General features: G+C 38.8%; 1 protein-coding gene across 3 annotated transcripts in view; it reads left to right on the top strand.

Annotated features, from left to right (window-relative positions):
* The window catches only part of ANO6 (anoctamin 6), a 234,362-nt gene that overhangs the window by 166,082 nt on the left and 55,102 nt on the right, over positions 1-13,178 (top strand). For all 3 annotated transcript variants that reach the window (XR_011566592.1, XM_019960746.2, XM_019960747.2), the window contains one exon: positions 2,655-2,789. Coding sequence is in view for 2 of the 3 variants with exons in the window: in XM_019960746.2 (XP_019816305.2) it covers positions 2,655-2,789 (135 nt within the window). In the remaining variant the exon portion in view is untranslated. The remainder of the gene's footprint in view (positions 1-2,654; positions 2,790-13,178) is intronic.

The raw sequence follows: 13,178 nt of genomic DNA, 5'->3' as shown, positions 1-13,178 counted from the left end.
GTGCAAAGTAATGCAGGAAGTACAGAGGTACTCCACTCAGAAAGAGAAATACATGGGTTCAATAAATGGGGGTTCCCAGTCTAAAAGAGGGGCATGCAGAGCCCAGGTAACAGCTCTGTGGCAGGACTACTAGCAAGCCATTAATCCAGGTGGCAGGAGAGTGAAGAGATTAATTCAAGGAGATGAAATTGATAGACTGACTTATGTGTTAGAAAGCAGTAAGAAAGTTACACCTGAAAGGAAAGTCTGGGGCTGAATTGTTGCTAAGTACACAGAAAACTAAACAGTGAACCACCAAGACAATTATTAACACCAGAGAAAACGAGATATTGTGCAGAAAAGAGAAAGTAAGCACAGCAGATGACTTGATGCAGCTGTGAACAGTCTTTATGGCATCTTAATAATGCAAAGCAAGGCTATTACTCTAACCAAAATTATATTGTAACTATGTCAAGAGGATGCAGGAAAGGAGTTATGGGTGTGTAGATGAGACGGGGGTTGAAAGAGAGCTCAATTCTCGTCCAAAGTAAAGCATCAGGAGGTGATGTGTAAAACCGAGAAGTCAGTGAACTACACTGCTGCTGCTGCTGCTAAGTTGCTTCAGTCGTGTCCGACTCTGTGCGACCCACAGACGGCAGCCCACCAGGCTCTCCCATCCCTGGGATTCTCCAGAACACTGGAGTGGGTTGCCATTTCCTTCTCCAATGCATGAAAGTGAAAAGTGAAAGTGAAATCGCTCAGTCGTATCTGACTCTGAGCGACCCCATGGAGTGCAGCCTACCAGGCTCCTCCATCCATGGGATTTTCCAGACAAGAGTACTGGAGTGGGGTGCCATTGCCCTCTCCTATGAACTACACTACAAGTATATTATTTACAGAAGTGGAGGTAAATATTCTGAGTCAGCTATAAGAAGTGAAAGTGGTTACTTCTCGCCAGGAAATGGGAGTGGTTCTTGAGGGCTGCTGCTTTTTATACCTAGTGTTCTAGAACTGACTCTTTATTGACTGTATAGTTATAGCTTTGATTTTTTTTAAAAACCAAGCTGAATATTTAAAAATTGGTGTTAAGAATTGGGATGTTTGGGGCAGAGAAAGATAATGATCAGACGATATTACATTTGAAGGGATCCTCATTTTCCCCAGCCTTTCAACAAGAACCAGGAGACAGGCTTTCTGTTTAGGATTCAAAAATTCTTTCTCAGCTTCTTGTCTAAGCAGTGTAACAAAGGTGCCATGGGAAGTCCTGAACCCCCTGTCACTGTAGATATCCAAGTAGAGTGACCAGCCCTCTTGCAGGGTGTTTTTACTACTGGGAAGTTCGAGTGGGCAACTTCTAGCATTCTTTCCAATTTTAACTGTGGCATTTCCAGGGCAGATGTTTGATAGAAATGTATTACAAAGAGCCTAATAGCCAAGAGTCCAAAATGTCTCAAACCCGCTGCCAGGATTTTCTCTCCCAGACACCATCTCCTGAGCTGTCATTTGCCTGCCACCCATGAGCCAGACCACAAAGCCCAGTCACATGAGAATGGACGCACTGCATTCCTCCCAGCTCGTGATCCCATCTCGGTCTCAGCCCTTCCTTTTCCCCATGGATGTGGCCCACGCCCAGGCCTCTGACCAGGGAGCTGGTCTCAGAACTACCCTGTGAGGGCTGGTCCAGCTCAGGGATGTTCCTCTGTGAAGTCTTCCAGACTCCAGGCTGTTCTCAGAGCTCAGTCCCCACCGAGCTCAGCTCAGTGTCAGACTGAGCCAGAAGTCTCATAGAGGCCTCAGAGCTAAGGCAATCTACAGGTTGTACCAATCTACAGGCTGTACTGAGCCAGAAGTGAAAAGTGAGTCAAGGAAGGGTATATGCCAGAGTTGCCTAAACAGCCGTCTTATTGCTTTGTCCTCATCCCTAAACCCTTTCTCTGCCTGTCTGTGTTTGTCTCCCTTTCAGGAACAGTCTGGCCCTGTTTCATGCCCTGCCTCTTTTTTTATTTTGACTACCTGTTCTCTTCCATTTACTCCAGATTAATTTAAAAACATTGAAGAGTTTTTAAAACTTAGGAAAAATAGAAATGCTGCATACAAAGAATACGGGACAGTAGATTACTCAGTCATATCCATCCTGCCCTTTCCCATTCTCGAAAGGAGTTTTATAAATAGTTTGGCTAGAGAGACATTCCACTCATAGTTAGTATTATTATTATTGGCATTTACTTATTATTTGTGATTTTACATTACATGTGTTCCAAGAAAGTTCTCAAAATAAAGCAAAAACAGGTTTGAACAAACGGTTCATGTTCATTTGTTTCATAAATGGCAAGAATAATCTTTGGGGAAACTTACCAGATCTGCCAGTCTTTATGAAGAGTGATGATAATATCCTCTATCTGCTCCATATTCAGCAATTTCCCCTCTTTGTGTTATTCTAGTTTACTTTGCTGCAGGAGGTTAACCAGTGGTCAGTACTTCCATAATATGTAAACTACGTCTTATTTCACAGTAGAACCGGGGGCCTGCTACGAAAATGGATATGTTTTTAAATGTGCATCGAGTCAGAGGTTTAAGTTTAAAGCCCCCTTTATTTATAATCAGAAATTAATATGAGGATAAAGCTGCAGACGGATCATATGTCTCCTCTGAAAATAACTTCTGTCTTCCTTCAGGAAATATTATGGAGAGAAGATCGGGATCTATTTTGCCTGGCTGGGCTATTACACTCAGATGCTTCTCCTGGCAGCCATCGTGGGAGTGGCTTGCTTTCTCTATGGATATTTTACTGAGGATAACTGTACATGGAGGTAACCTCTCTCTGTTCCTTGTTACCGTGCTGAAAAGCTGCTTAGACATAAAATTATTTTCTGGGTCTTAGACTGTTTTAGTAAAAGAAGACTCATTACAGAACACTTATGCTTTGGATGATACATCTCTTTTGTCATGAGCATAATAACTAAGTGAAATGGAAAAAAAAAAGTTTTTTCTTAGATAATGCAGCCCAGCCTCTGACAAGACTGTTACCCTTAGGAAACACTCCAGTATTTTAAGGCAATACTTTGAAAAAGAAAGGAGGTTTGAAGAGAGGAACATCTTTGAACTTTTGGCCCCCTGAGGAATGCTTCATTGAGCCCCACAGATGTGAACCTAGAGCAGCTCTGATTGCATCAGGGTTTCAATGGCAAAACTGGTAAAACCATTGTTTCTATGGTTTTTAGAAATTACTTCTTTTTTCTTATAGATTTATTTAATTTACTTATTTTTGGCTGCACTGGGTCTTCGTTGCTGCACGTGGGCTTTCTCTGATTGCAGCAGGTGGAGGCTATTCTCTAGTTGCAGTTTGCACGCTTCTCATCGCTTTTGCTTCTCTTGTCCTGGAACACGGACTCTAGGGTATGGAGGCGTCATTAGTTGTGGCACACAGGCTTTGTTGCCCCTTGGCATGTGGAATCTCCCCTGACCAGGGATGCAACACATGTCCCTTGCATTGGCGGCCAGATTCTTAACCACTGGACCACAGGGAAGTCTATGACTTTGTTGTATATATTAAGTATATATCATAAAACTCGAGTAAATGATACTTTTTTGTTTACTTTAAAAAAAAAAACCCACAGTGTTAGAGGGGTAAAAAAGTAATAAAGAATGAGTTTGTGCTTGACGTTGAAACTAAAATACCAGCTATACTGTGTGAAGGGAAACATGTGGATGCCAAAACACTGAATTTCACCATCTCTGATCTGAAGTGTGTTACTGGTCCTTTGCTTTTGGTGACCTCAACCTCCAGAATGGGTGTGGCACTGAACCAGGCCTTTTCTCTTGTTCCTCTGGCCTCTATCCAGGTGTGACAGCCAGATCAGAATTTCTGGGCAACAGTGACAAGCTGATGACCAAATTTTTCTAGCCTGCAGCGTATGAGCCTGACTCCAGAGGCAGAAGTGTACATGGCAGCTCTGATGTACAGGCGTAATTATCCATTCTATTTAACAAAGGATTCTGAGTGTTGGTGCCCATTATGGCTGTTAGCTTGAAAGCTGCAGGTGGTCCTTGAAGTACTTGTCTCTCTTCACTGAAAAAGAGTTTAGAGCTAAAGGCTGAATGTTGATATTTTTTTCCCTGATTTTGTCTTTGGCTTCTCCATTGTTCCAACCAAAAAAAGGTATCTCAGCTTTCAGAGTGAAAAAGTAGCATTTTTATATAGTTCTTGCATGGTGGTGGTTCTCATTATAATTTATTTTATTAAGTCACCATACAGTCACCCCACATACTTCCTATATGTGTTTACAGTTAATTTTATTATGAACTGAGTAGATTCACAAGAATAGAAGATGGATTTAAGATGTAAGGAAGAATAATCCATTACCCAGTTTAAGAAGAAAACATAACTGTTACCCAGGAAGTTCTTTGCTCAATTGTATCCCCTCACTTTCCACTTTGGAAATAATAACTATACTAAATTTTTATTTTTATCATACACTGTATGTTCTTTTTCATATGTACTTGTACCCCTATAAAATATAATTTTGTGTGCTTTTGAAAATATCTGTGCATAAGTGGAAGATACTGTAGGTATTTCCTCTTCCATAAAAGGCTTAAAGCTTATACATACTTTAAAATAGCAACTTTATTGAGATATAATTCATATACCATAAAATACAGCCTTTGAAAGTTTACAATTTGTGGTTTGATGTACTTCCACAGAGTTCTGTAACCCTCACCACCATCTAATTTTAGAACATTTTCATCACCCCGTAAGGAACCAGTATCCTTTAGAAGTCATTCCCTAACTTCTATTTCCCTTGGCCACTGGCAATTACTAATCTACTTTCTGTCTCTACATATTTGCCTCTTCTGGACATTTCATTATAAGTGAACCACACTGCGTGTGCAGTATGTGGTGCCATCTTTGTCATCTTTCACTTAGCACATTTTCAAGGGGGCTTCCCAGGTGGTGCTAGTGGTAAGGAACCCACCTGCCAGTGCTGGAGATGTAAGAGATGTGAGTTCGATCCCTGGATCAGGAAGATCCTCAGAAGGAGGGCATGGCACCTCTCTCCAGTATTCTTGCCTGGAGAATCTCATGAACAGAGGAGCCTGGCCGGCTATGGTTCATAGTGTCGCAAAGAATTGGACGCTACTGAAGCAGAGTTGACTCATTGGAAAAGACTCTGATGCTGGGAGGGATTGGGGGCAGGAGGAGAAGGGGACAACAGAGGATGAGATGGCTGGATGGCATCACCAACTCGATGGACGTGAGTCTGAGTGAACTCCGGGAGTTGGTGATGGACAGGAAGGCCTGGCGTGCTGCGATTCATGGGGTCGCAAAGAGTCAGACACAACTGAGTGACTGAACTGAACTGAAGCAGCTTTGCATGCATGAACACAGTGTTCTCAAGATTCATTCATGGTATAGCATGGATCAGTACTCTTTTCCCTTTTGTGGTCAAATAATATGCCATTGTGGAGAAGGAAATGGTAACCCACTCCAGTATTCTTGCCTGGAAAACCCCATGGACAGTGGAGCCTGGCAGGCTACAGTCCATGGGGTCAGTAAGAGTCGGACACAACTGAGCGACTTCACTTCACTTTACTTTAATATGCCATTGTATGGATATACCACATTATCTATCCAACCATCAATTGATGTTTGGGTTGTTTCCATTTCTTAGCTATGATGAATAGCTATGAACAAGTATGTACAAGTTTTGTGTGAATATATTTTTTCAATTCTTTTGAGAATATATAAAAAAATGGAATTGCTGGGATATATGATAACTCTAGATTTAACATTTTGAGGACCTGCCAAAGCATTTTTTTTAAGTGGCTGCACCATTTTACATTCCCAGTAGCTATGAATGAGTATTCCGATTTCTCCACATCTTCATCAACACTTGTTATTGCTGAATTTTGAATAAATAAGCAAACAAGTAAATGTGTGTGTGTGTGTGTGTATCATTCTAATGGGTATGAAGTGGTATGTCATTGTTGGCTTTGATTTGTATTTCCCTAATTCCCAGTGATGTTGAGCATCTTTTCATGTGCTTATTTTGCCACTTGTATCTCTTACAAGTGTTCAGTACAGCTGTTGAGTTTTAAGTATTCTTTATGTATTTTGTGGTAAAAAAGTGAAAGTGAAAGTCACATCCACCTCTTTGCAACCCCATGGACTATACAGTCCATGGAATTCTCCAGGCCAGAATACTAGAGTGGTTAGCCTTTCCCTTCTCCAGGGGATCTTCCCAACCCAGGGATCAAACCCAGGTCTCCCACATTGCAGGTGGGTTTTTTACCGGCTGAGCCACAAGGGAAGCCCAAGAATACTGGAATGGATAGCCTATTCCCTTCTCCAGAGGATCTTCCCCACCCAGAAATTGAACCAGGGCCTCCTACATTGCAAGTGGATTCTTTACCAACTGATCTACTGTGATAAAATCCCCTTATCAAATATTTTTTTGTATTCCATGGACTCTTTTTCACTTTCTTGATGTTGTCCTTTGAAACACAAAAGCTTTTCATTTTAATGAAGTCCAGTTTACCTGAGATTTTTCTTTTGTTGTTTGTACTTTTACCGTAATATCTTAAAAAGCATTGGTAAGCCAAAGTCATGAAGATTTTCTCAGTGTTTATCTTCCAAAAGTTTCTTTTTTTTTTAGTTTTAGGTCTATGATTTCATTTTTGTAAACTGTATAAAATAAAGATTCAACTTTCTTTCTTGCCAGGTATATATTCTAGTGTTCCAGCACCATTTTTGTAAACATAATCTTTCCCCATTAGCACCCTTGTCAAAAATTGTTATTGTCATTTAGTCATTAAGTCATGTCCGACTCTTTGCAACCCCGTGGACTGCAGCACACCAGGCTTCCTTGTCCTCCACTATCCCCCAGAGTTTGCCCAAACTCATGTCCTTTGAATCAGTGATGCTGTCTAACTATCTCATCCTCTGCTTCCCTCTTCTACTTTTGCCTTCAATCTTTCCCAGCATCAGAATCTTTTCTAATGAGTCAGCTATTCACATCAGGTGGCCAAAGTATTAATTACTAATTACTAGTACAAAGTATTAATAAAGTGCAAAAATAATTGGCCATAAACATGAGTTTATTAGGGACTATCAATTCTTTTCTGTCAGTACATATGGCAGTCTTTCATGCAAGTCCCACACTATATTGATTGTTATAGCTTTTTAGTAAGTTCACGATTGCTTTGATTTTTCTGGGTACCTTGCATTTCTATAATTTTAGAATCAACTTTCTCATTTCTGCAAAAAAGCCAGAATTGCATTGAATCTGTAGGTCACTTTGAGAGCTATTTCCATCTTAACAGTACTAAGGCTTCTAATTCACGAACACACAATAGCTTTCCATTTGTTTAGGTCATCTTTAATTTTTATCAATATTTTGTATTTTTCAGTATATATATTTCACACTTCTTTTCTCTAATTTAATCTTAAGTATTTTTATTATTTTTGATGCTACTGTAAATGAAATTATTTTGTTCATTTTATTTTTAGATTATTCATTAATGTATAGAAATATAATTACTTTTTAAATTTAAATTTATTTATTTTAATTAGAGGCTAATTAATTTACAATATTGTATTGGTTTTGCCATACATCAACATGAATCTGCCACGGGTATACACGTGTTTCCAATCCTGAATCCCCCTCCCACCTCCTTCCCCATACCATCCCTCTGGGTCATCCCAGTGCACCAGCCCCAAGCATCCTGTATCCTGCATCAAACCTGGACTGGCGATTCATTTCTTATATGGTATTATACATGTTTCAATGCCATTCTCCCAAATCATCCCCCCCCCACCAAGTCCAAAAACTGTTCTATACATCTGTGTCTCTTTTGCTGTCTCGCATACAAGGTTATCATTACCATCTTTCTAAATTCCATATATATGCATTAGTATACTGTATTGGTGTTTTTCTTTCTGGCTTACTTCACTCTGTATAATCGGCTCCAGTTTCATCCCCCTCATTAGAACTGATTCAAATGTATTCTTTTTAATGGCTGAGTAATACTCCATTGTGTATATGTACCAATGGATAAGCTTTCTTATCCATTCATCTGCTGATGGACATCTAGGTGCAAATCATTCCAAGCATATTTTCTGACCACAATACAGTAAGATCAGATCTCAGTTACAGGAGAAAAACTATTAAAAATTCCAGCATATGGAGGCTGAACAACACGCTGCTGAATAACTGACAAATCACAAAAGAAATCAAAAAAGAAATAAAAAATATGCATAGAAACTAACGAAAATGAAAACACAACAACCCAAAACCTATGGGACACTGTAAAAGCAGTGCTAAGGGGAAAGTTCATAGCAATACAGGCATACCTCAAGAAACAAGAAAAAAGTCAAATATAATTACTTTTAATATATTGATTTGTCTTATAACCTCTGGAGAAGGCAATCGCACCCCACTCCAGTACTCTTGCCTGGAAAATCCCATGGATGGAGGAGCCTGGTGGGCTGCAGTCCACGGGGTCGCGAAGAGTCGGACATGACTGAGTGACTTCACTTTCACTTTTCACTTTTATGCACTGGAGAAGGAAATGGCAACCCACTCCAGTGTTCTTGCCTGGAGAATCCCAGGGATGAGGGAGCCTGGTGGGCTGCCGTCTATGGGGTCGCACAGAGTCGGGCACGACTGAAGTGACTTAATAGCAGCAGCTTATAACCTCGATGAACTGACTTATTAATTCTAGCAGATTTTTGGTAAATTTCTTTGGATTTTAATGTACAATATCATGTCATCTGGAATAGAAATGATTTTCCTTATTTCTTTCTAATCTGGAGACTTTTAATTTATTTTCCTTACTTGGTTGCCCTGAATAGAACCTCTAGTACAATGTTGAACTTGGGAGGAATCTGTTCAGAGTTTCACCATTAAGTATAATCTTTGCCATGTGTGTTTTTTTCCCCTTATTGAGCTGAGAACATTCTCTTCTGTTCATTGTTTTTAATCCATTATTCTATCAGTATGGCATATTATATAAATTTGTTTTTGTTCAGTGAACAATCCTTGCATTCCTAGATACAGCCCACTTGATTTGATTTACTGGATTTGATTTGCTAATATTTTGTTGAAGATTTTTGCATTTATATTCATAAGAAATAGTAGTCTGTAGTTTTTTTGTGATGCCTTTGTCTGGTTTTGATATTGGTGTAATACTGGTTTCATAGAATAAATTGAGATATGTTTCTACCTCTTTATTTTTAGAAGAGTTGGTGAAGCATTGCTATCAGTTTTCTTTCAGTGGCTGATAAAATTTACCAGTGAAGCTATATTGGCCTTGACATTTCTTTGATTATTAATTCAGTCTCTTAACTCATTATAGATCTATTCAGGTTTTCTATTTCTTCTTGAGTCAACTTCAATCATTTATGTTTTTCTAGGAACTTATCCATTTCACCTAGATTATTCCATTTGTTGGCATATAATTATTGACAGTAATCCCTTACCTTACCTTCTTTATTTTTGTAATGTCAGTAGTAATGTTCCTCTTTTCATTTCTGATTTTAGGAATTTAAATCTTCTTTCTTTTTTTTCTTGAATAGTCTAGCTTAAAAGTTGTCAGTTTTATTGATCTTTTCAAAGAATCAACTGTTGATTTTTCTCTGTTGCTTATCTGTTCTGTATTCCATTTATTTCTGCCTTTTGTCTTTTGATTGGAATATTTAATTTATTTACATTAAAGTACTTTCTGATTAGGGCTTCCCTTGTGGCTCAGCTGGTAAAGAATCTGCCCGCAATGTGAGAGATGCTGGGTTTGATCCCTAGGTTGGGAAGATCCCCTGGAGAAGGGAAAGGCATGCTAGTGTTCTGGCTTGGAGAATTCCATGGACTGGATAGTCCATGGGGTCGCAAAGAGTCAGACACAGCTGAGTGACTTCACTTCACTTCACTTTCTGATTAAGTTGGCATTACATTGGAGTTAAATCTACCATTTACTACAGTAAGTCCCCTACATATGAACATTCAAATTGTGAGCTTTCAAAGATGCAAACGTGCATTTGCATATCCAGTCATGTAAGTTAGTTAACATGTCTGGGATACATTGTCACAGGCATGCGTTGTCTAGAAGTGATGGTGCTTTTGGGTACTTTACAGTACTTTACCGTACTTACAGTACTGTATAGAGTACAGTAAGTACAGTAGTGCAGTATCTTTATCTGCTTACTCGATGCCAACCCCTGTATGCCAGCTGTTGTACTGTATTACTGTAAGATTAAAAATGTTTTGTTTTATTTTTGTGTTTTTTATGTCTTATTTGTGTGAAAGTATTATAAACCTATTACAATATAGTAATATATAGCTGATTGTGTTATTTGGGTATCTGCACCTTGTTGCACTTAATATATATAAATATATATTATGTAAAAATGTATTTATATATATTATATATGTTTTTTAACCTATGTAGTTAACTCTACCAGCGATCTTTAGTTTTTCAAGTGAGTTTGACTTACTGCCTAGTGTACTTTTCATTTAAGCCTGAAGGATTCTTCTTGGTATTTCTAGTAGGGCAGGTCTGCTAGCAAAGGAGTCTTTCAGATTTTATTTTTGTAGGAGTGTCATCATTTCTCCTCTGTTTTTTGAAAAATAGTTTTGCAGCATATAGAATACTTGGTTGACAATCCTTTCCTTTTTTAGCATTTTGACAGTATGATCCAACTGCCTTCTGGTTTCCATGGTTTCTGATTAGGAATCAACTGCTTATCTTACTGAAGAGTCTTTGTATATGTGGAATGACTTTTCTCTTTCAACTATCAGAATTCTATCTTTGTTCTTGACTTTTGATACACTGAGTCTGATGTGCTTATGTTTGGATTTCTCTGTTTATTCTACTTTGAGCCTGTTGAGCTTCTTGGATATACAAATTAATTTATATTAATTTGCTTTCATCAAAGTTTGAAAGTTCTTCAGCCATTATTTCTTCACATAGTCTTTCTGCCTCTTTCTTTCTCTCATTCCTTCTGGCTCTCCTATTATGTGTATTTTTGATGGTGTCCCACTCATCTCTGAGGCTACATTCATTTTTTGTCATTCCTTATTCTTTGTGATTCTCAGACAAGATAATCTCAATAGACCTAATGTTAAGTTAGCTGACTTTTTCTTCATCCAGTTCATTCTGCAAAGGAACCTCTCTAGTGAATTTTTTGTTTTACTCATTATATTTATATCTCTAGAATTTCTAGTTGGTCTTCAAGTAATTTTTATCTGTTCATATTCTCTGTACAGTAAGCTGCTCACATACTTTATTTCTTTAGGTGTGATTTCTATTAGTTCTTTGAACATATGTATAATTGCTTATTTGTGTCTTCATTTAGTATGTCCAATGTCTGGACATCCTCAGGGAGTTTCTATTGGCTTCTTTTTCACCCTGTGTCATGGCCAAACTTTTCTGTTTCTTTATGTATCTTGTAATTTTTTGTTGAAAACTGGGCATTTTAATTATAATGTGGTCAATCTGAAAACCAGATTTTACCCCTCCTCAGAGCTTATTATTGCTTCTGTTGTCATTGCTGCTGATGATAGGATTTATTTAGTTAGTTTCCTGAACAAATTCTGTAAAGTTATACTCTTTATCATGCACGGCCACGAGGTCTGTATACAAAAGCTTAGTTATCTGCTAATGATTGGACAGTGATTTCTTTAAATGCCTGGAATCAATCATTTTATTGAGCCTTTGCCAGGTGGCTCTGTGTTTGCATGTTGGGGAATGCCTTCAGCATTCCATCAAGCAGTTGTTATGTTCACTATCAGTTTATCTGGATCTCTAAAGCCAAAGAGTACATCATGAGTAATGCTGGACTGGATGAAGCACAAGCTGGAATCAAGATTGCCGGAAGAAATATCAATAACTTCACATATGCAGATGACACCAACCTTATGGCAGAAAGCAAAGAAGAACTAAAGAGCCTCTTGAAAGTTAAAGAGGAGAGTGAAAAAGCTGGCTTTAAACTCAACGTTCAAAGAAAGAAGGTCATGGCATCCAGTCCCATCTCTTCATGGCGAATAGATGGGGAAACAATGGAAACAGTGACGGACTTTATTTTCTTGAGCTCCAAAATCACTGCAGATGGTGAGTGCAGCCGTGAAATTAAAAGATGCTTGCTCCTTGGGAGAAAAGCTATGACCAACCTAGACAGCATATTTAAAAGCATAGACATTACTTTGCCAACAAAGGTCCATCTAGTCAAAGCTATGGTTTTTCCAGTAGTCATGTATGGATGTGAGAGTTGAACCAAAAGAAACCTGAATGAACACCGAAGAATTGATGCTTTTGAACTGTGGTGTTGGAGAAGACTCTTGAGAGTCCCTTGGACAGCAAGGAGATCCTAAAGGAAATCAGTCCTGAATATTCATTGGAATGACCAATGCTGAAGCTGAAACTCCAGTACTTTGGCCACCTGATGTGAAGAACTGACTCATTGGAAAAGACCCTGATGCTGGGAAAGATTGAAGGTGGGAGGAGAAGGGGATGACAAGGAAGAGATGGTTGGATGGCATCACCGACTTGATGGACATGGAGTTTGAGTGAACTCTGGGAGTTGGTGATGGACAAGGAAGCCTGGCGTGCTGCAGTCCATGGGGTCACAGAGTCGGACATGACTGAGCAACTGAACTGGACTGAACTGAGGATACCTTGGTTGTGAGACTGTTGGCTTTAATGGGCAACATGAAGCTGAGGTTATGGGGATGGGGATAAGCCAAGTTAAAATGCCACAAAACTTACTATTTTATGGAAAAGATTTAGTTGTTTTTTCTCAAATAAACACTTCTCATACTATTGGAAACCTTTGTTTAGTTTCTGCAGTTCTGCAGAGGTTAATTTTGACAGATTTTGTCAAGTTCTTTGCTTTGTGGAGGGGCATGTTTTCCAAGATCTTTACTCAGATATTCTTGAAGTGTTTCACATGCCCAGTTATTTTTTACTGAGTTATTTGCAGTGCTAACTAATTCTGCAATTCCAATCCCATTCACATTGAAGTCAATCTGCATAGCTTCTCCTAGAGTGAGCAGTGTGCAACCTGTTGTTATTAATAGTTTGCTGGGTTTTTCTTACTAACTTGTTGGAGTTTTTAAACTTGTGAGTAGTCCTTTGTCATTCCTGTATATTGCAAAACTTCTGCCAGTCTGTGGCTATTTTTTCCCCCTCTCTTTGTAGTGCTTTAATGA

The sequence above is a fragment of the Bos indicus genome, chromosome 5 (assembly GCF_029378745.1).
Source record: "Bos indicus isolate NIAB-ARS_2022 breed Sahiwal x Tharparkar chromosome 5, NIAB-ARS_B.indTharparkar_mat_pri_1.0, whole genome shotgun sequence".
In the NCBI taxonomy this organism is placed as follows: domain Eukaryota; kingdom Metazoa; phylum Chordata; class Mammalia; order Artiodactyla; family Bovidae; genus Bos; species Bos indicus.
This window is presented reverse-complemented; position numbering and strand designations above follow the sequence as displayed.